The sequence below is a fragment of the Stigmatopora nigra genome, chromosome 2, assembly GCF_051989575.1.
Source record: "Stigmatopora nigra isolate UIUO_SnigA chromosome 2, RoL_Snig_1.1, whole genome shotgun sequence".
NCBI lineage: Eukaryota > Metazoa > Chordata > Actinopteri > Syngnathiformes > Syngnathidae > Stigmatopora > Stigmatopora nigra.
The window spans coordinates 13,934,690-13,959,018 of NC_135509.1; the positions used below are offsets into that span (position 1 = coordinate 13,934,690).

The window sequence follows — 24,329 nt, forward strand, 5'->3', positions numbered from 1 at the left end:
ACCAAACTTTATGATGATGTCTTAGTGCCACACAAGGGAAAAATCCAGCAGTGTGTAAAAGATATGCACGTGTTGGCAAATGAGAGAGAAAAAATAAAGGTTGCTACATTTTAGTTTGCATGCGAGTGAAAGACCTCCCTGATAGTCTCTGGACCGTGGATGGTTTGAAGGAATTACAGGGACACTGCATTGGCAGAAAGATAATTGCTAGTTGGGGATAATGCTGAGGAGGAAAATCACATCCTTGTGGAAAAGATGAAGACTAAACGTGAGAGTGGTAAAACAGAAAAGTGGTGCTTTAAGCTGGCTTTGGCTTTGCACAGAGCCAAGAGGCTTTATCTATATGTGTGGATTCAGGAAGAGTCAAGGAAATATGAAAAACGATTGATATTAAAACTAAGTTGCCAATGTTGCTGATTTTTTTTTTTTTAGCCTAACTAGGGAGAGGAGTCTCACACAGTTAACTAAGTTCTATCTATTAGAATGACTTTCCAACTTACAGTTAGTATGATATTCATAAAAAACATAGTCTCATTGAGTATATTAAACCACTTTTGTGTGGTTTACTTTGTTTCCCATGGGGTTACAAGGTACATCCGTGTGGCTGGTCCATTAACTCTCGAAAGGCCTTGGGTACTTACTTTGATGGATAGACTGTCTCTTTATGGATTCTGGTAACTTTAAACCAACTAAAGATAACAGCATGTCAACCCAAACAAACTCAAACATCTACAAACATTACACAAAAACACTATTTACTCACTTCTCTTGTGGGGTGGGCTGTAGAAAATACAAATAGCTCCAATTTAGGGTCATGTGATTAATGATATCAAGCCATGATATCTTACTTTAACTTTTGTAGTAGATTTGCATTAGTAGCAGACATACAATGTGATTTCAAAGGAGTGGCAAGACTTTTCTATCATGCATCTTCTGTAAAGTTACATTTCATCAACATGCTTTAAATTGTATGTTAGCATTTCCCCAAGTTTCCAAGTTCTTTTCTTAATTATTGTACTTTTGCCAAATGGAGTAAAACAAATGTGAACTATTACAATTCAAATAGGCATTAGAACTGGAAAGCTTATGGCAGCCTTAGTTGAGGAACATCATCACAATTTTTGACAAACTTATCCCACAATTCTATGATCCACATGATAGAATTTTAGAATGCAAAACAAAATGCTTGTCAAGTCAAATAACCGCTTCAAATTTAATAAGTGCAAGGCTGTTGCGAATATGCATCGAGAACGAGGACCAAGAATGAAACCTTAGCTGGACCAACATGTCTGAGGCTTTGGATAGTGTTATAGATGACACTCTCAGACCTATATTTGCCAAAAAGTAAAGGAGTGTTATTTTTCTTGAAATAAATGAAGTGGATTGTGTGACGTGCCAAGCGAAATTACAGCAAGACAGAGCATGCAAGCCATTGGTAATTTTGATATCTTCATTCACAAGCAGCACAGCAATTGCATCATTTTAAATTGTACAGCAAAAGAAAGCACTGTGAGATCCAGGAATCTTTAATAGGCCTCACTACCAAAAACAATTTGACTGTTATTTTCATTGAATCATGTAGCATGCCATTTTATGAAACCAGATTTGATAGTTGTTATATGCCATATAAAATGGTATATAATTGGATAATATATGCCATTTTAATACTTAATAACTATATGTATCCCTCATAAGTTACAAATAAATTCCCAGATTTTTGCAGATATTTGCCCCAAAATTCAAGCTTGTTTGCCCCGGAAGAATTGTGGCCATTTCTTGGGCAATTTTCTCCATGTTAGAATGTTGAATTACCACAAATTTGAAGCACAGTTAAAAAAAACTTGATTACTTTGCCAGATTTCTAAGATCGTTCCAATGTATTCAGTCTTCAAAAAGACAATGTTGACAGCTGAAAAGTTAGATTTTCCATTTTTGACCTAAGCGTATGGTGGATAGCTATCCTAAACCTTTCATTTCAACACGGGGGAGTCACAGAACCAACAATGGCATGTTTTACCAGCAACTGCATATGGAAAAGGGTCAAGGCCTGTGAAGAAGAAAAGAAGGTTGGCAGGATTCCTACTTTTCAAACAATAATAATAACATGATCACTTTATAGTCAGATATATGACTTAATTCTAATAATTTGTCAGAATTCTGACTCAAATAGCGACGAACCTGTGAACTTATTTTTTTGCTTCACAGGCCTTAATCCTCTTCCGCATCTGCAAACACACAAGCACTTAAACATAATGTCTTTTTAACATTATGAATCAAGCACATACCCTGAGGGGCCTTGTCTGTTATTTTTAAGTCTGGGTTTAAGAGGGAGCTCTTAAACCCTCAGTGATGACTGACTAGCAGGTTTCTAATGGCACCTCATGGAATTCATATTGGTGTCCATTCTTTAGAATCTTTGGAAAAATTTCCAATGTATTATTGTATTGTATATGTTTTCATATTACATATACATTAGATTAGGGCCAGGTGGCGCAAGTGGTTAGCGCATTGGCCTCATGCTCTGGGGTCCTGGGTTCAAAACTAGGCCATTTACATCTAGGTGGAGTTTGCATGTTCTCCCTAGGCCTGCGTAGGTTTCCTCCGGGTACTGAAGTGTCCTCCCACATTCCAAAAACATGCATGGTAGGCTGAGTGGACACTCTAAATTGCCCCTAGGTGTGGGTGTGAGAGTGGTTGTCTGTCTCCTTATGCACTGCGATCAGCTGGCCACCGCCTGTGGCCCTGAGACAGCTGGGATAGGCTCCAGCAACCCCTGTGACTGTAATGAAGATAAAGCAATTCAGAAAATGAGATGAGATGAGATATTACATTGCTGTGTGGTTACATTTGCTCTTGGTTTTAGCAAAGGCATAAATTAGATTTAAAGACTCCTTCCCTTTAGGCCAGAAAAAGACAGATTATGTTTGATTTATACCCTTGAAAATAAACCTGTTTTCTTTATGGGCTACCACAAGGGTGGCCAATTCCAGTCTTCTCGAGCCCCTATCCAGTCTGTTTTACATATCTCCCTCCGGTACCACACCTGAATCAAATGACCAACTCATCAGCAAGTTGTCCAGAAGCTTTAGACTGATCCCAATTATTTGATTCAGGGGTGATGGTGGAGGGAGACATGGAAAACAGTACATAGGCTTCAGTGTACTAGGCTACTCGAGGACCGGACGTGGCAACACCTGCGCCTAAGCCGAACTCTAACCGTAACTCTAACCCAAAACTTAACCTTAAACCTAACAAACCCCAAACCTAACCCTAAACTTAACACTAAACCTAACCCTAAGCCTAACCCTAAACCTAACCCTTAACTTAACCCTAAACCTAACCTTAAACCTAACCCTAAACCAAATCCTAACCCTAAACCTAACCTTAAACAAAAATCCCCTATCCAGTCTGTTTTCCATATCCTCCACCTCTACCACACCTACATCAAATGATCAACTCATCAGCTAGCTGTCCAGTAGCTTCATACTGATCCCAATTATTTGATTCAGGTGTGTTGGTGGAGAAAAACAGACTGGAGAGGGGCTCCGAGGACCAGACTTGGCCACCCCTGAGCTACAATTTGTAAATCACTTCCAGACTTTTTATTTATTTTTATTCAAAATGCCTGAAATGAGAATGCCTGTTAATCTGGAAGAATGTGTTAAACAGAAGATTGAAAATAATAATTGAAGCAGGGGATCTCTTTAATGCCAATTCCGATGTCCCTTGCCTGTTCCACCTCCAACACTCTCTGGCACCCCTCTTCCCCCATATTTTTATTTGGATATTAAATCAAACAAAATTACACGGGTACTGCAATATAACATTTCTGTCTCTGCTGCAGTTTGGCCGACAGTTGAATGAATGATCCAAGTTGTCAGTCGATAACAGCGCCAAAATAGAAATAATGGCAACGTACTTGTGACCACTGCCATGACCCAAAATAAAACCAAGTCATTTTAGAATCCTTTTATTCCAGTACCAAAAATGATTTTTCATCTTCAAAGCTGTACAGTAAAAAAATATATCCCTCTTTCCCTTGTTTTCAAAAAGCATTTCCCACTTCAAATGGTTTTGTTGATTTTTTTTTTTTTATCCCGATTTAAATTATGTCATAAAAAAGACGTGGTATCTGGGTTTTTTTCTTCTAGAATTGGAGAGTGAAAAAAGTAACAATTTTTTCTACTATTTTTACTCTATTGAACCAACAACAATTCTTTGCTATGAGTTACCTCTACGCAAGTAGTCATGAGTGACTACTGTTTAAACTTCCATGACGCACTTCTTTTCCTAATGATACCACACTGCAGACAAATTATTTAGTATGCATATTTTCAGGATGGTGTAAACATCCTAAATTCTAAGAACGGGCAAGTTACTCCAGCATTATCTTTGTTCTGCTGTTTTCATTTCCTCTCATATCCAACAACATTCCAAAGAAAAAAAATCAGTTACTGTTAAGCAGAGCCACACGTCAGATTGTCAGACAGGATTGATATACAGTGTAGTGTATGTGGTCCACATACAGTCTGAGGAGAAGCAGAAGGAGACACTCATTTAGGACTTGATAGGTAGCTCACCCAGTAATGCTACCGAGGGACATATGTTTTGACTTTGTTTTTTGTTTTACCCTGGAAACAAAAAGAACAGTTGAGTATCACGAAACCACTAATGGCCTAATTTTTGTTCAGTGCTGTAAAAAACTGTTCACAGGTCTCATTCTTCCATATAATTAAGTAGGCAGAAAAAACAAAAAACAAAGCTTTGGCCCAAAGTCATCTTATGAAATGTACAAATATTTTAAATGCTACAAAATAAATCTAATCTAATGTTTTCCTGCAGGAAACACATTTTAATCAAAGTGCATATTCAAAATGTAAAATATTTGGCAAGGCCCAAAAATGAAGCCAATTTTGTGTTATGGATTATTTGTTTGATTATGTACATTGCATCGGAAATGCTGCACCATAGTTATGTATAAAGTATATCAACTAACTAAACATGGTGAACTGCTTTGTCTTTGCTGACTAAAATTGTTGACATTATCAAATGGAAACATTTACATATAAATTTAATGAGGCAAAGTCTTTAGTTTGTATATTCTTTTAAAACTGTGTACCCAGCAGACATGAGTAGAGACAGACATTGCGAACATGAAGGAAAATATTTGGACGGATGATAAACACTAACTTGATAGTGTTTGAAAAATTAGGCAACATTGGGTCTAAGAATTGGACCACACTGTTTTTACGTGTGTAATCCAAGTTTGCAGATAGCCTATGAAGAGTGAGAAATCTCCCCACCGTGGCAAGTACTTCAGGGATCCCAAACTGGTGAGTCCCATTTATTCAACTACAGGACATTATTTACATAAATTACATCCTGGAGCCAAAACGGATGGCTTAAGATGCAGACTAAAGTGAGCCAAAATGGCAGCTAAGTACTAAACAGAAGGTAACTCTCATTAAAGCAATGACATTACCCAATTAAGATAATTTGTTGACAACTTCAACCTTGAGGCAGTAGCCTTAAAGTCGTATCGTCTTGTCAATTTTAGTACAGACAGCAAACAGTATATTTTATCGTACATGCTTTGTTTTCCCTAATGTGATAGTTCATTGTGCATTATTGCTGCATTTACACCATATTGTTATGCATACAAAAGAAATGGAAGAAAGCCCAGCAAATTCATGCCATTTGAACAACAGGATGTGACAATGCAATACCCTCAGTGGCCCTTTATTCTGGGCTTCAAACCAACACGCAAACATCTTGAAGCGTTTAATCTCATCACAGCTTTTTTTTGTTCTTTTTTTCCAGCAACCACACGCTGTAAGAAGTGGTGGGCTGCGGAGATTCAACACGCTCCATCCATATGTAGAATCTCATAAAGTGAGCAAGGGGGTTTGTGAGGAACGAATTAGCTTCTGGCAGAGATTGTTGATTTTTGTCCATTGGGTGCAGATTGAGACACAAACAGATTTCATTTTATAAGTGGGACTGAGTCAAGTTACTATTACATTTTACTTTTCTTTTGGGTTGTATTGAAATTAAAAGCTCTAATAAATAAACTCTACGGCATTGTAGCAAATTATTCTTATGGGAAGAAAAGGTTGTCTTGTCTTACACTTGAAGCACTGGCTCCTAGTGACATTTAAAAAATGCACACATTTATGGTTTGCAAATCTTCTTATCAGCACTTCATCATTTCTACTACCAAAAAGTGATTTTCTTGCTATTCCTATAGAAAACCAGTAAAGACCTTAAAGATATCAAAAGGCCTCCCGGGCAGAACATATGTGGAAAAGGTCTAATCACAGTGTAGAATGTGCATTGAGGTTGCAAAGCTCCTTCCCACACATTCCAATTACCCAGCCACTGTTCATCCATAAATTTCCAGCATGCAGTCATCTGGAGGCCATCTTTACAACTTCACACTCAAAGCCTGATGGATTTCACAGGACCACTGCACACAGGTATTGGTTCATTTTACCTTACAGATCAGGAATGAACACACACACACAATCTTATCTCATTCACTGATGTCTACAGTGATAGACATTCAATTCCATTTGAACTGGGAGGGCAACAGTGAAATACCTATCACCGAATGTGATTACCATTCAATGCATTTTGCCAATATGGATAGGATGAGTAAATGTAAAGTTATTCATTCATTTCCTACATTGCTTATCCTCAACATTGCTGATCAAACCCTCGATCTCATCTCGGAATTGTGGGGCCGATGCGCGAACCTTTTAGTCACTATATAAAAATTATATAAAAATAAAATACATCTGTGGGCATTGTTTACAACTTGTTCTCTGTCATTACGTTAAGGGAAGAAAAACCCAGCTCACACACATGCTATGTGTGCATTGTAATGTTGAGTGAAAATAGAGACTTGGCCAGCTGTATTTACACAGTCAACATGCTGTACCACATAATAGTCATTCACAACATTTATCTTTTGGGTGTATCACTTAGTCACAATAGCACTCATATTATGAACTTTGGTCCTACATAGCAAAAAGCATGAATATACATTTCACATTTCTCTGAATCTGAGTATGGCAGATTAAATATTTTTTTAATAAAAATGGTCCTTTGGCTGGCTACTGGTGCACATAGGCTTCGGCACCCCTCGCTACAGTTGTAATCATAAGATGTGAAACTATAAGCAGTTCATACAGTCTCTGACATAAGATACATACAAGGTTGAGTGTTTATCTAATATATATGACACACAATATATAACACACTAATAACAACAATGTAAAGGAAGAAAAGAAATATTCACTATTGCAATTTGGTTAAAGGATATGCCAAATTCTTTGTTTTCTTAAAACAAATGGAAAAAAGTGGGTTTCAACAACCACAAACAATACAACAGCTCAACATTCAGTAAGAGAAACTTAAGAAAGAACTGTCCATATAATACAACAAGCTGTCCACAGTGGAAACGATGATTCAAACAATTCACCGTCATTGGTGGGAATAGATGGCCAGGAAAGGAAGACTGACAGTGATCATTCACTATTTACACTAACACTGTAAATGTATCGGATCTCTCATTTGCTGCAATTAAGTTAACCTCGTCTATGAAATTGGAATGCTCAGTAGACCTCAATTTACTCTGCTTAATGTGTTTTACATTGTATTGTTTTTAGAGAATAGTATCTCATATGGACGTCACATTTTCCCTCGCAAAAAAAAAAAAAAAACAGATGCAACTGGAAGCCTGGAACAAATCAATGTACGCTAATTTGTGTGCAGTGCAACAAACCGGGAATGTGCCTTCAAATACTGATGCGAGAATTGAAGAATGCCTTTTTGCAAATCCTTTCAATCTGCAGATTCTCTTTGACTTCTCCAACAAAAATGAGACATTGCATGCAGAAAGCTAAAAGCTTTTGCGATCCAGGTTCAATTCAGGAAAATGTATTAACCATGTGGGCTGCACATTCATGTATCTTTCACACACTAGAAGAAAGGATGCCTGATTGATGGTTTCATGCTAAACCCGATGCTTCTTATCTTTTTTTATATTTAATATATACTAGTAGTCTAAGGATTTCAAAGCTAAAAGAGCAAAAACTCAAAACATATGACCAGATGGAACCCAAAACACCTGCTGCGCTTTGCTCTTAGAGTTACAAAAGCGATTTTGCCTTCTTAATATTATTTCTTTCTTCAGCTACTTCTTCAGGGAGTGTGAAGTGTGAGGTGCTCTTGTCTACAAATGTATAGTCCATCAATTTTCAGTTTTTTACTTATGTAAGACCAGTCAGGCCAAAAGCTGTACACGATTTATCCCCCCGATAGAGCAGACCCCAAGGACCATGCTCTATGAATCTGATCAACATCAATTCAAGAACTAACTATTGGAGGGAGGAATGCCAAGCTAGAAAATATTTAATACATTGTGTACAATTGATGAGCTACTGTCCAATAAGTTAGTTTAAAGGGCATTAAAAATGGGGGAAAAAGAGAATGAAGAACAGGACCAAAGCAAGCAAGTTTTTCCAGACCTAAAAAGTATTGGATGACACATTCTAAATTGGAATAGTATCTTCACCAAGTTTGAAACAGTTCGACCCGACAAGTGAGACTTGGGAGACCCTTTAGTATTTGAATAATCAAGGCTTCATGTTAAAGTGTCAACGTTAGCTTGTACAAAGATTTGAATCTGAGGGTTGTGTATTTTATACTTTTGTTTAATCCTATGCCTACCATTGACCTTCATAGAAGCCCTGGAATTCCCTGCCAGCCCTCACCACTCATATGGATTAGATGTCTATCGCTGTCAATGCCACTGTTTGAATTAAATTTCACTTTACCTGGATAAAATGATGCAATACACTAATCCTGAGAGCTACACAGCTAGGCAAGTTGATGAAGTAGATAGTAAATCAGAGACATCTGTCCAGCTGGACTAGGATAGGATCAAGGTGGATCATCAGCATGCTGCCAGATTCTAGTGAAACAGATGATTTCTTCAGATTTAACTCATAGCAGATTTCTGGGCAGCCCTTGGATACAAATTCCATTTCATTTTATCTCCTCGCACACTTGGCTTATCCCTTTGCCAAACCAGAGCTGGTTTGAAGCCAGTCCCAAAGTGTTCCCTGTACAACAACTCTCCAAAACGATTAAGTGTAGATGGGCCAGCACAGCAGCGTTGTGAACAAAACTTGGGCAAAATCTAAGGTCAAGAACGTGCAATCCGTTGGAATGAAATATACTTACATATATTGAGTGATTATTTCCAAGTGTCTTATGGATATAACTTGCCAGATGAACAGTGTTCTTGTAATTTAATTTAAATCAGTTTTAAAACAAGCAATCTGTTCCACATTTTAGAAAGCAAATAAAAGGCCCTGTGTGGAAAGCTATGAATTTTCAATCAGACAGCAGCTGATTTAGGAAAGACATTTCCAAAGTAGGAACATTGAATCATCCAAATTTGGGATAATATTGAGACCCTAAAGACAATATAAGTGATAAACTGTATCGTCTTCGGAGGTACTGATTGGTCCTTTACGTGGTTATTAAGTATATTAACACAGTAAAGGTTAATTTATCCGAGAGTTATCCAAGTCTTGATATTCAGACAGCATGGTCGATAACTTGTCTATAAATCCACACATAACACTTGAAGTGAAAAGGTCAAGGTGGATAATTGAGTTCAAAATACCAGCCACAAAACACCTGCATATTAATGTTCCCATGAGAAAAATGGGAGAAGAGAGCCTCTGTGAATGTGAGTGGACACAGCAATCTGTTTGAACAATCCATAACAACTACCAGAGTTACATACACACGCATGAACGGTATTCATATCTATCCATAAGAACATCTGTTACTGCTCCAGACTGTGGGCTGAAGAATGGTTGTGTCATTTTTTTTTCTTTTTTCCAAAAGCAGAATACGTCTTCCAATCACTGAAAAGAGGCTTTCCTTCTGAGATACACTTAGGTTGCACCCTCCTTTTACTTCATACTTTGAAATCGGACCGTTCATGTCTTGGTGGGCAAGAGCTGAAGATCATTGTCCTCATAATAAGATTAATTCGGAATATGATACATACAAATCCATTTTCCATGCTGCTTATACTCACAAGGGTAGCGGGAGATGCTGGAGCCTATCCCAGCTAACCACAGGCAGTAGGCGCGGAACACCCTGAATTGATTGCCTGACAATGATTTTTTTTTTAAAATAAATATGCAATCATTTATAGAGAGCAGACACTTTTGCAGCGGCAGGTGTCCAAAATATTTAGTGGTACGTTGACTTCCAGCCAGTCCAACACTAACCCTGTCCATCACTTCCAAATTGAAGAGAGATGTAAGGAGAAATATTATTGCAAGAGCACCAAACATGCTCTCACAGAAATGACAGAGATAATGATGATAAGTTTAATCATCTCATGGTCCCCCAACCATAATAAATACAAATCCACCAAATGAAATGTCATTTTATATCAAATCATTTAACACACACACAGACACAAACCCACTTCTTAAGACAAAATACTTCTCAGTAAAACATAATCTATTTTACCACTGTGGTGTCTGTATTCTAGTCAGGGTAGACATTTACAAAAGTGCCACCCAGTGAAAAAAGCATTGGCTTTCCAGCGTGATGAGATATCATTTTGCCATATTTCCTTATCCCTCATTAGGTGGTTTATGCCTATACATTCTCTCTGATCTTTTTGTCAAAAGACACATGATAACATGTTCAATTGAGCATGTTCATTCAATTGATCCACAGCAACCCATTCCTACCGTTAGAAGTCATTGCTATATCACCCCTGGCAGTCAAATCCTTTTCTGAATCTGCCAATTTATAAGTGTGCTACTAGTGAGTTTAGACACAATGTGAAATCATTTCTGGCCGAGGTCTAGGATGGAAATTCTTACAAATAGACCAGTCAATGAATGAAATTATAACTCTTATACCAAAATCCTAGATCCCTTAAAGATGATACATTTTTGACCACAGTCTAACTCTGCTGGGCACAGCTGCGGTGAGAACAAAACCGGTTTCCATCACATATTTCTCACAGGGGAAAACATAACATAACATTTATTTTGCAATGGACAGCAATTCTGAGAATACGTATTCAGAGAATTCCACCTAATCCAGAAATAAACTATTAATAATGTATCTTGGACAGCCTGAATTATAATTGATTTTTACACTTTTCCAAGCCGTGGAAAGCAAGCATAGCTTGTTACTCTCCAGCTTATTTTTGAAACTGCGTGCGCTGAAGTCAGGCGAGTGAACCACTACACCATCAGGTGCCCCTTTGTCTTGTATATATATCCTAAATTTGATTAATTTTCCCAAGAAGCAGTTGTCTATGTATAATGTCTGGGTCTCAGTGAGTGATGAGTACTATGAGCCAATTAGGAAAAAGGAATTTGATGTCTATTACTGACATTGGCAGCTAGTAAGTTAGTTTTGTCTTAAAACTGTGTACACAATATATACAGTAAACCAGACTTTTCTAAATTCCTCCTTGTGACAAATGTAAATGTCATAAAAACATTTTCTTTTGGCAGTGAATGAGTTAATTATTCATTCATTTTTTTCCCCTACAGTCAAAGGGAAATGTAATTAGTGGTACATTCCTAACTGTTTCAGTACAAAAGTTAATCAGTGGCAACTTCAACAAAGTATACAGTTCCTAAGAGGAAAAACACCCGCACTGAATTTTTACAAGCTGTATATTTATCTTGAAACTGTGAAAGCCAAGTAGTAATTGCCTTGTTAGCTTTCTTTGAATTACAAGATCAACCCATGGGTGTTGTTAAAGATAGAATTGAAACCAAATCAAAAATTTGCTACTTAGGTGCATTGAATATTCTTTCAAAATCTTGTGGGAGAGAAAAAATGTTTGCATTTTGATGGACTTTTTTTTTTAGAACTTATATATATTAATTTAATTCCCTTTGACATTCGGTGATTACCTCTTATCTTAACCACTTTCCTTCATGTTACATGATTAGGAGAGACGTCTATATAAACACAAAAGACTCCATGAGCTCGACTTTACAATGGGAACATCAATGTGGCTAGTCGGATGCCCATAAGAAGAAAGAATGGGCCAATGAGAAACACATGCTCTTATATATTCCAGAGAGGTTGAGCCATATACAGCAAGTGGAACTCCAATCACATCCACTGGCATGAATTCAATTCAAAAGCGGACTAAAAGTTCCAATGCGTAGATGCACGATAACATTGAGTGCAGACATGGGTGAATCCTGTTCAGGTTACCAAAAAATAAATAAAAAATGCTCCAGTAATTAAATGGAAGTTACTGGTGCGTAAATAGAAGGATTAAGGAAGCAAGAAGTAGGTTTCCGTGATGTCACGCACAAAATGAAACCACACTTAATAGTGTAACTGCAAGCATACTGTTAAATGATCATATAATAGCTTTCCTTGTGCTATAATACTGTCACCATGCTTGCTTCGCATGAAATCTGACTTGGAAACCAAGAGGAGCCAGGCTACTGCATGATTTCATGACCATACCGCTTCCTTTGAATACATCTCATGTTGCTCCGCTCTATCATCAAAGTAATGTACCATTATTTCAGAGCCACACCGCAAAGGATGGGGAAATCGATGACTCACTTCGATGTCTACCAGGATGGTTGGATGTTGACACTTAGATGGTTGCATGAATCGCAGTCAAAGCCATTGGTGAAATTCAATGTATTACTGATAAATCATACCATTTTTGTCAATTAGAGTGTGGGCGGTAATACCTTATCCTTAAATACAAAGCAGAAAACCTTAAAAGTACATTTTTAATCTCCTAAGTATATATACATTACGTAAATATGTGATTCTATAGTACTATATGACACTATATTGTTAAAACAACGATGGCTAACACGAAAAAAATATTGTTTGAACAAATTTCTAATACAGCTTCTCTGAGATTTGCTATTCACTAAATGTATATGAAGATACTGTAACCAATAACATCTTGGTGTAATCATACATGTGCTCCCTTGCTGGGGAAAAAAGTCCCAAATACCCGCTCTATTAAGAGTTTTAAAAAGCTTTTCTGGATGAAGTAATGTCGTGCATATGTGTGTGAAATAGAGTTAAAAAAAAAAAGGTAATAGCAAATGTTCATGTTTTCCTTGTCTAGCTGCAAACATTGAAAACTTCAGTTGTGGAAAGCTTTCACGCAGATTAAAGTTGTACTAAAGCTTTGGAAAGGGCCGCCAAAACATGAAGCCAAAACAAATACAAAAAAACTTTCACAAAGGAAACTCTGCTGCTGCTCAGGACAATAAGCCTCAACTCGTAATTACAGAGGCACACAAGTGATACCGCGTGCACACGTGGCTTTGAATAAAAAGACTCCAAAGTGTCCCCAGACAGATCCACAGGCATCAAGTCGATTAGAGCCGCATCGCGTGATGCGCTAGGCCAGTAAAGACCTCTAAATCATTGGCGCAGATAACTCTAAACCCCCAACTGTACACTTTGCCATCTTTTGCGACTGCATAAAAGGGTGAATGTCTCCAAGTGTGATGTCAGTCCTTCCAAGGCCTTAAACCAGAGACGTGTGGTAGGATTCGGCTTATTTACCACTGAGCCGTGTCTCTTGATCCGCGACACTATTTCCCGTCCACATGTGTGACTCTGACAGTTTACTGCCACTCTTAAGCTTCCCCAGCACATCATGAAAGATGAAGCTGAAAGAAACATTAGCTAACACAAAACACACACACGCACACACACACTCCCTCAATAAGAGCATAACTGTTCCTTATAAAGTTGACATTTCACAACCAATGGTTAAAAAAAAGGTCACGTCATTACCACATGTAAAGCAAATGTGAACAAGAGAATAAAGTGCATGTACGTTAATGTGAATTTAGATTTTTCTTTTCCTGCTGCAAGTATATTCAGCATTTTGTCAAGAGTGCAATATTTCACTTCAGTAAACTGGTTCCGCAATTTTAATATGACTGAAATATCTCAAGCATTTAAATCAAAGAGAAATAGTGTAGTAGTTCTAAATAGAATACTGTGCTGCTCTCACCTGTTAGTTGTGTGCATTACACTCTGTAATCATTCATTAATATAAGGTAACCTGGCTAAACTCTCATTCACTGTGTTGACCTTTGACCTAGACAGAAAACAAAAGAAAATGAAAGGGAGGAAATTACCTTTAATTGACTTCCAATAAATTTGAACCAATGTCATATCATCGGGAAATCACAGATCATTAACTATAGATAAATATCATCATTACAAATCTTTCAAAAATAAGGACCTAAGTCATGATTTTACATTTCAGAAAACAAAAAAATGGACCAGATGGTAAATATATGACAAGCTACAACATTTTAGGATCATATATATTACACAACTGTCACTGTGAGGATGTGCAAATTTTTAGCAAACGTGGCCAGAATCATGTGAAGATAATGAGAAAAAATAATAATTAAAATTAACTTTTTTTGGTGCTTTTTTTGGAGGAATAAAGACTACCAATTTCTTGTAAACTTTGAGGGAGACACCAAAGATAAACACTGTCTTCTAGTGGATGTTATTGAGTACTGCTTCTTTCTCAAAATATTCTCAAAAAAGTACACAACAGGTCAAAATTATGCAAGCAATCAATACTATATGATTATATTCAAAATAAATGTTCAAAATGTTGGCAAAAATATTTAAATTAAATGTTTTATTCTTATTGTTCCTAACATAAATACTTGTCATTGCATATAAAATATGTATTTGACAGTTTCTTCTTTTAATTTTCAATGTGAATTATATCAAAATATATTTACATATATATTTGATATTGACATGATGGACGAGCGTTGCTATAGTAACCATAGATAACAGCCCCGCCCCTTCTGTTTGCCTATCCGGCGTGTGCTCAGTGAAATTCCACCACTTACACACTGGCCACACTATTTGTCACCTTTCTGTGTCAAAGTCATTTGCTTCAAGTTAAACTAAGCCGTAAAAACAACGAAAATTGACTCTTTGGCTTACCTGGTATGTACGTTTTCTCTGTCTTTTTTCCATTTTAAAGCCATCGAAATGGAGTTGTTGAACTGGCACGCCTTTTTGACTGATTCTATCTAGATTTTTATTTTAACAAGTGTGTGTGTAAAGGATGGTAAGAGGCCTTCAGTGGTCCCAAAGAGTATTGCACGATTAGATTTAAATTGTCAAAGTAAACTTAGTTTTCTTTTCTCCACATTTATTTTAATGAATCATGTGGCAATGAATGAACTAGTGCGTCTGTTCCTGTTTACTTCCTATTTCAGGTATAAAGCTTGGTGTCATTTTATTGAAATTACCAAACATAAAAATGTTAGAAATTTACTGCAACCTGGTGAAATGCAAATAAGGAAAAAACAAGAGAAAAAAATGATAACATTCAACAATAGAGGTCATTTTAATTCTGATTTTGATGCATGAGCTCTAATTTACAGAGATATTTTTGTCTCAATATTATCAAATATTTGGGACAAATGACAGCAAATTTGCTGTAAACGTTTAAAATATACAGGTAATTGGTTCATAGTATATTGAGAAGTTAGTCAGTTATTCTATTCTGAATGTATTTGAGTAAGAAGCCATTATACAGAAGCTATTTCATGATTAAAAAAAAGGAGCCTTCAACCGTGGAGCTAGTTTTAGATGTCAGTTCCTCCCAAATTTGTCGTATAGAGTTTTTTAATGGTCTTCAAAAAATACAATAATATTACCATGTCCAGGTTGAGGTCAGATACAGCATGTTGAATTTGTTTTTGTCCCCCATATAACCTTATCTAAGAATTCTTTAAATAGTCTACCAAGTGTGAATTGAGTTCAGTTGAGGACTGGTGCATTTGGGGGCTTTAACCGTTTGTCTTTCGGAAGTCTCTGGTCATTCGTCAACACCTTTGAAAGACACTTTAATGCAACCTTTACTCCAGCCTATATATCACCACATGAGAGATGAAACAATGAAGACGAAAAACATTGACTTCCTCTTCTAGTTTCCTCTTTTAGACTCGAGAGAGATCAGTTGTGCTTGCAAGAAGTTGCAGAATGTGTTTTGGTGTTTGTATTTCTTTGTGTGTGTGTATGTGTAAATGAACTGTCTCATTGGCATGCTTTATTTTAGAATCAACCAAAGTTAGTGTGAGACAAAGGAAAATGCACCCAATGTAAAAGTCACAATTCTTTCATAATTTAGAGAGCTACAGAAAATAGAGAGATTAAGACGTGCAATATCTCTTTGTTTACTTAGTGTATCTGCGGGTAACTCATAAATGTTTTTAGTGTCTTAGGATATATAAAAAGGCTTGAAATGCATGATTTCAAGAGGTTAAATTTTAAATTTCGAAATAAAATCATTGTACACACTCTTTTGAACAGGTTTGCTTTATTTTTCTCTTGTAAACTCCTTGTCTTTATAAGCATTTGACCATGTAACATTATTGTAAATTACATTTTTCAGTCCTTAAAAGTTGATTTTTCTAGTTGTTGCAACTCTCATTTAATGGAAATTCATTGGATGCTTTTCTAGGAATTTAGATGAAATAATATAAATACAAATTCCGAAAATATTCCTTCTAAGAACACCGCTTTCAAATACATGAGCTAAATCTCTTTCAATCTGCTTGCTATCTTTCATGTCCAAATGAACCAGGTGGTTGCTAAGAGATGATGTGTCACATCGCTGAGAGCTTCTGATGCCCTGGCACCTGTAAACCTTACTTCTTCTCCTGTCATCCATCCTCTGTGCACCTCACTCATGTGAAGTTTAACGTCGGCGCTCACATCACTACGAGCTACCGCCTAGGCAACTACCATGGCGGCATTAATTGTCCCTTCTACCCTCACCAACACCACTGCTGGGTCCAAATGTGGAAGTGAAGGGGCAAACCTGGAGAAGCGCCATGTTGCTCAAAACATGGTCCTGGAGAAAACAAGGGAGTTCTTCCAAGTCTGCGACATTGAAAAAAAGGGCTTCATCACTCAACGGGACATGCAGGTGAGGTGATTAAATGTAACGACTGGCAGTTTTACATTTAAAACTTTATTCCTTTCTAGTTTCTATTGAGAAATCCTAAATGCAATCACTTTTTCAAACCTATTTTTTAATTCCCAGCGTCTCAAAATCATTTTTTCTTTGTACCCATTTATTATATATTTTGCTAATTTCCGGTTAAGCATGCTTGTAAAATAAAAATACTATTGTCTATGTTAGTTTGTAGTTTAAACAGAAATATTGTACTGTTTTTCTTATTGGACAATGTGCATTTCATATGAGATCTGAAATTTGTGACCGCATCACTTTGTTTAAGCGCCAGTTTAAAATCCAAAATATTGCTGCAATTAATAGTGTAATATTTATTATTATATGTGTCTATGTTTATTTGACAACACAATACAATAGGATACAGCACACATTAACACTTGCACCTTTAAATTAAAATTTACAATGAAATCATTATCTGTTCACTCATTTGTGATTCTGATAATTAGACATGAAGAGAACACGTGTTCTTTAGTGAAAGCCGCGAAAGAGGAAGGTGGTAAAGATAGTCTAGTGAGCAACATGGAGCGCTTTGTGATCCGAGCTCTCCACTTGCATTATTGTGCAGATTTACTCGGCCCTCGGATGTTGCCGTTCCATTGATGAAGCACTCGAGAACACAAACACTCGCAAAAAAAAAAAAAAAAAAGCTTTGATATGAAAGCCTGTTCTAATGAGGCTTTAGAGTGGAACACTACTTGAGGCTGTTACTTACAATATCTATCCATTATGCTTTCAGATACTCACTGTTTCAACCTATCTCTGTCTCTATGCCGTAATGGAGGTGTCCCAGAATTTTATTTAAGTTTACTTATCCCCACCCTGTCTTAAATGGATGTTCTTTGTCAAAGGATGAGGGAGAGTAAACATATCCTAATACTACCACACTGCTTTAAAGGTGTGCCTTTATGAGTGTGTGTTTTAACCTTTGGTAAATACTATGTGACAGGTACTGTCATGGGTTTTTGGCATGATCACATCTTTATGTAACCTCTAGTTATCAGATTCAATGCCTTTGTTGGCAAAAGACATCCAATGCATTTGAATTGGACTGTAATGACTCACTAAATTCAAATGGATTCATGTGAATGAAACAGCTTTTGTTGGCAATGACAATGACTGACTCTTTAGTAACTTCTTTATTCTTGAACTAATTATTCAATTAAAAAAATGTGATTCACCGACATCAGTTGTTTTTCACCATTGTATTTAATCCTAATTAAAAAAAGTTTATATCTTTTCACAACTTATCTCTCTCTCTCTCTGCCTCTTTTTAATAGCATTTTTACTATTTGAGTCTCGTAACATAAAATTAAACTAAAACCCTATTTTCCACATTGTAACCAGTTGGAAAAGCTACATTTTATGTGGAAATCAAACATATGTTTGGCCTAGTTCTGACCTAGTCAATCATTGAGCCTCTTATTTAATCTCTACTGGGAATATTTCAGCTGGTTCTTGGTATGAGATTCTCCATTACATGTGCATGTAACAACATAAGAGTTAACTCACACACACCATCTTTCCCGTGTTGTTTAAAACCAATGAAGGAAACAGCTATTGGTTTACCTAAATCAGCCTTAAGCCCCTTTAAAGGCGTTCCAAGAAACTACTATTATCATTGTACGTCATTATTATGATTGCACAAAAGTTCCTAATGGCTCTTAAGTAGCGGTTGTTATGGCTACTCTGTTGTATTGTCCTTTTTTTTTGTGTCCATTGTCACTAACAGCTGTTCATCTTGTCTAAAACAGAGGCTTCTTGGCGAAGTCCCTCTCAATGCAGACGACTTGGAGAAAGTTTTTGACACGCTCGATTCTGACAGCAACGGATTTCTAACCCTCGAGGAGTTTTCTGCTGGCTTTAGTATGTTTGACTGCAATTTCTCATGGACAAAGTCAACACAACATGTCTAATATGTTGATTTTCAACTGTTTTCTAGGTGAATTTTTGTATGGCAGGGACATTTCGTTAAAAGAAGGCATGGGAGAAAAAAAACCTTGCACAAAACTTCCAGAGGCGCTTTACCTGAGCCGATGGGAAGCTAGTTCGGTAACCTCAGAGGATGAAGAGGAGAAGCATTTTTCCATGCTAATGGAGCGCCTCGGAGCCAACAGGGTCCTTGAAGAGTGAGTATTCTGTGAGTCTCTTCTATGGTCAGTCTCGAAAAGTTGAAAAATTATCCTGGAAATCATTTCTGCCCAATTGTTCATTGTTGTAATTAAAAATATGTTTTATGTCATGTTTCCCAAAGTTGTTTCTACTCTATTCATCATCAATTGCTCCTGTTGGTCGTTATTCATAAATTGAGCACTTCTTTTATTCCATTTAAGTGGCCTGAAAGAATGTCTCAGTTGTGGAAAACCATAATTTGTGTGGTTTTTTTGTTTAATTTCCAACCTTTTACAAAGAGACATGGCTTTTCTCAAGAAAAATATGTATTGGGGGGGGGGGGGGGGGATAATTAAAATTTTGTCATTGAACATTGTCAGTGAAAACTTCTTGTCAGAAGAATATTTGTTTGTTAACTTTGTTCTAATATCGACATTTAATTGACTATTCTTATGTTCATCTTAATATTTTCATGGTACTACCTGCTTTTTTTTTAGTCCTGCAGAGGTACGTAATTTGTGGGCTCAACTACGACGGGATGAGCCACACCTGTTGACTAATTTTGAGGACTTCCTAGCAAGGGTAACATCCCAAATAATTGTTGCAAACCAGGAAAAAAAGGAGATGGAAAGTGCACTGCACAGGTCAGAAAATGAAGCACACATTTGGATTGTATTGAGATTAATGACACTTTGCTCTTAAATCTGAAAATCAATGCAACCACATTCCTTATGTATGATTAAAACAGGACTGAATGACTAACTATGATTTTGTTATAGAAAAACAGCAACACATGATGATGAGATCCATCGACTATACGAGGAAATGGAGCAGCAAATAAAGACTGAAAGAGAACGAATTGTGTTGCAGGTAAAACAAACAAATAATTAAGCAAATAATTCTTTTTAAAAAGGACTTTTTTTAAACCAAATGGATCTCAAATCAATTTGAGCTAGAAGCTTGACAGTATCTGATCTTTCAAAGCCACCACTGATCACTGACTTGGTGCTTGTAACGTTCCTTTTCATTCCTGAAGGATTATAAGAAGTATGTGTCCCGTAGTCAAGACCTTGAAAGACAGTTGACCACTAAGGAGAAAGAGTTGGAGCAGCTCTTTCACAAGCAGAGGAGCGTAAGTGATTCCTTTTATTTATTTTGTATTTTAAATCATTGTGTGCTCAGCATTGCACTAAGTGGGGGATTATGAAATAAAGAGCAGAAAATCCAATTGAAATGTCATTCTTTTGCTCCCATTGTTCATTCGCAGTTGGAAGATCAGTGTCAGGAGCTTCACAGTGTGCAACATGTGACCAATGTGGAGAATGTAAAGTTGAAAAAAACAAATGATGAACTGGCAAAAGAATTGGATTATGCCAGTCAAGAGCTGCTTTTGGCACAGGAGCAGCTGAGTTTGCTCCACGAAAAGTCCACACGACTCAACGAGGAGCAGGAAATGTGAGTGTCGGCAACACGGGGCCCCGTTTGTTGCACTTAAACTTGCACTAAAGACAGAATATGACAGTGCCTTGTTAATAATGACAATGACAGGGAAATATACCGGATGACAGAAGGTCTGCAACGTGAGCGAGCAAGCCTTCTTAAACAATTGGACATGATGAGGTGTGTGGACTTAACTAAAAAAAAAGATGTGAATAATTTACAAAACTTGGCTTAATGTTGTAATATCCAAATTTATTTTTCTGGACTGTTTCATTTTCCTCTATGAAATTGCCATTTGTAGATTTAGTGTCCCGAGTTGTAATCCATTTTTTTCCATGTTATCTCAACTTTTTGTGGCATTGAGTATTTTATTTGTAGGCTTCTTTTTAGCATTAGTTGAAAATGTGAGTATTGATTTATTTTTTATTTTTATTGAATCGTCTCCAATATTTTTCTTTCAGGGAAGTAAACAAACATTTACGAGATGAAAAAGACATTTCATTTCAGGTTTGTCATACGTACCAAAGAACAATTTATTAACTGTGTGTGTCTTTTTAAATGATATCAATAATAATTATTACTCATGTTTGGCATTTCAGAATCCTCATAATTTTAAGAGCACAAGATTGCAGCCAAGGCTTCCATATAATGCTTTGACAAACACTCACTTCCTCAAAAGGTAAAAACATTGTGTTTTTATGCTGTGCGACTTCCCAAGTTGAACCCAGTTATGTTCAGACTTTAATTTACTTTACTGTAATTTAAAAAAACATAGTTATGTTAAGGTTCCTAAACAATGTTCCCTCTAATGTGCGCAATTGCGCACTACTCTCGTCTTCTCTGCGCAGCAGCAATCGTATGGCGCGCAGTTAATAAAATACAAACTTTTTTTTTTGGACCTGATAGGACCTGATTTCATTATTATGACTTTTTTCCCTCACCTTAAGGAAGTTTTTGTTTGTAAATATGATCTGCTTGTGCATTAAAATGACTTGTTGAAGTATTTCAAAGCCCTTCATGTCAATGTCTTTAAATTGTATCAGCTGTGAGGATGTGGAAGAGGACCTAAATAAGAACCCAGCCAAGATGTTTATGAAAACATGTGGCCCAGACGTGACCAGAGGTTACCTACCAAGGCTCATCTCCATTGAGGAGGACCACCTGCCACATTTGCTCCAAAATGGCGCCTACACTCAATTCCCTCTTCAGCCATATAATAAAGGCGAGGAAGTGACAGACCAGGAAGAGAATATAGACTTGATGATGAGTGATATTTATCCTGATCAGCATCATTTGTCGGATGAAGTTGAAGAAATGTACCAAACTCCCACATCTCCAAGGGGTCAACCTGTTGGCAAGGAGACCAGCATAAATGTAAGCATTTATTTGAGTTTGATTTATTCCAGCTAGTTTCAACATCGTTAATCTTGTGTACTATTTGTAGGAAGAAAGCAGTCCCTCGTTGCCAGACCGCCTCTTTAAAATCGTACTTGTGGGGAATTCTAGTGTTGGCAAGACCTCACTCCTACGACGCTTTTGTGATAATTGTTTCCATTCTGACACATCTGCCACTGTTGGTATGAATACATTTATCAATTCCTTTGTTATAAAAACTGGATTGATAACATTAAAATGAATGCAAGCAGCCATACGTACAAGTTCCAGTTACTCAAAAGAAGGTACAAATATCATGTTCATATTGTAATTGCAGGTTTGGACTACAGTGTGAAAACAATAATGGTGGATAACAGCCAGGTGGCACTGCAGGTGTGGGATACGGCAGGACAAGAAAGGTCATAAAACTTTAATATCCATTAAAATTGTTTTATGGTGACAGTTTGACTTTAAAAAAATGACTTTACTACTTCCGAGACTTCTCTATTTCTTCTTTCGGAATGACCGCTGTTGATCTTATCTGTATTATTTCCCCATTTAAGGTATCGAAGCATTACCAAGCAATTTTTCCGCAAAGCTGATGGTGTGGTTGTAATGTATGACATAACAGTTCAGCAGAGTTTCACAGCTGTCAGGGAGTGGCTCACAAGTGTAAAGGTGAAACTTAATGTTTGTTCATTTTCTCCTCGTTGTCTAGATTTAAACCTTAAATGCCTGTCTTTTAGGAAGGCTCAGGCGAAGACATAACTTTAATGCTGTTGGGAAACAAAACCGACTTGGAACGGGAAAGACAAGTGCAGAAAGCAATGGGGGAGAGGCTGGCTAAGGTCAGTCTTATTTTCCTTGTCATGAAATTGCAGAAAGTTTGACTATTTTATTACCAGCTATAATTTCTTTGTTTTCCAGTGGCATTGTGGGGAAATTTGATTTATGTGTGTTTTAAAGGACTGTCAGATGACTTTCTTTGAGTGCAGTGCATGCTCAGGGCAAAATGTAGTAGAGGCCATGCTTCATTTGGCTAGGTAAGTTGGATATGTTTTTCTTTTTGGTAAAATCACCAAAATTCATTTGCAAAAAGTGTCATTTTGAAATGAAACAATCAAACTAGGTTTGAATGTCAAGCTCATTTTAACTACTCATTCCCAATGTGAGCATCAGATATGTTTTACTCAAATATGATGCTGACAGGGTGTAAATGCAGACTTTTTGATTTTCTTTCCATTGTCTCAGAACCCTAAAAGAGCAAGAAGATCGAGAAAAAGAGAAGACTGTCCAGTTGATCAACAGCTCAATGGAGAAGAAGAAAATCTGCTGCTAACAAACAGATAAAACACTTGCACATTGTCACTTCCCCTTATTATTATTATTATCATTATTATCTCTTCAACTTATTTTCAATCATCAAATTCTTTTAAAATGTTGCCCTTTTCAGTCACGCTGTCATATTTTAAATATATATCAATTCAAGCTGTATTTTTCCACATCATTCAATCATCTTTTGCAGTACAGCAGAACAGAAATATATGTGAAATGACATTTAATGTTTTCTGGTGTTCTTGCAATCGGTGTCCTGGTATTGTTTCTTATCACTGCTTTGTTTAATGTCTTGCTCACTAGGTTCTTATGAGTATTATAATGTGTAGCATTTGCGGATAGAGCATTGTATATATTGTTATTTTATTCTCCATTTTTTTGTAGTGTAGTGGCGATTCTTTGAAGATTTGACTTGCAGACAATCACATTATTTGATTGTATCGAAAACATTTACATAAAATGCACAGGATTCACTTGCCAAGTATTTTATACACGTAATACTATTCATTATTTAATGTTATACCAAGTTATATATTATGTATGTGACCTCAGATACAATTGTAATTCACTCACTATTAGGGGTTCACTACATCTGTTGCCTTGCATATCAATTTTATGTGTATACACTGATATTTAATTCATGAAAATAATAAAGCATTGAATATTGTTCATAAAGTTTCAATGTTCTATTTATTTTTCAACGAACGAGTGGGCAGTTTTTCACAGTGCAATTTATTCAATTTTCAAGACATCACAACAGGATTTGGAATACATACATTACAAATCAAATATGATTAACTGGAAGAGACATAAAAACATGCTTCTTATATATCTAGTAGCATTTAAATCAACACCCTCAAAAGAGTTCCCAAATATAGTATAAGCAGTGCTGTGATTTTACGCACATATTTTTAACAAAATACGTACATGTGTACTGTGTATTCTGTAAGATAGATACAAGGGACTAAGAGTTTTACTTTTC

General features: G+C 36.6%; 1 protein-coding gene across 1 annotated transcript; it reads left to right on the plus strand.

Annotated features, from left to right (window-relative positions):
- The first annotated feature begins 14,917 nt into the window (after nt 1-14,917).
- On the plus strand, nt 14,918-23,359 carry LOC144183538 (EF-hand calcium-binding domain-containing protein 4B-like). Its single transcript, XM_077710338.1, has 18 exons — nt 14,918-15,048; nt 16,697-17,041; nt 18,841-18,952; nt 19,029-19,215; nt 19,696-19,842; nt 19,978-20,068; nt 20,235-20,330; nt 20,466-20,653; nt 20,747-20,818; nt 21,100-21,145; nt 21,238-21,317; nt 21,682-22,012; nt 22,083-22,215; nt 22,350-22,431; nt 22,576-22,690; nt 22,759-22,860; nt 22,979-23,055; nt 23,264-23,359. Exons 2-18 carry the CDS (start codon nt 16,859-16,861, stop codon nt 23,349-23,351), a joined length of 2,130 nt encoding a protein of 709 aa, XP_077566464.1. The 5' UTR covers nt 14,918-15,048; nt 16,697-16,858; the 3' UTR covers nt 23,352-23,359.
- The last annotated feature ends 970 nt before the right edge of the window (nt 23,360-24,329 follow it).

Coding starts and splice junctions, on each gene's coding strand:
- LOC144183538 (XM_077710338.1), top strand. CDS start 16,859: ATGGCGGCATTAATTGTCCCTTCTACCCTCACCAACACCACTGCTGGG. Junction 22,691..22,758: donor AGTGGCTCACAAGTGTAAAG/GTGAAACTTAAT, acceptor CCTGTCTTTTAG/GAAGGCTCAGGCGAAGACAT. Junction 23,056..23,263: donor GCCATGCTTCATTTGGCTAG/GTAAGTTGGATA, acceptor CCATTGTCTCAG/AACCCTAAAAGAGCAAGAAG.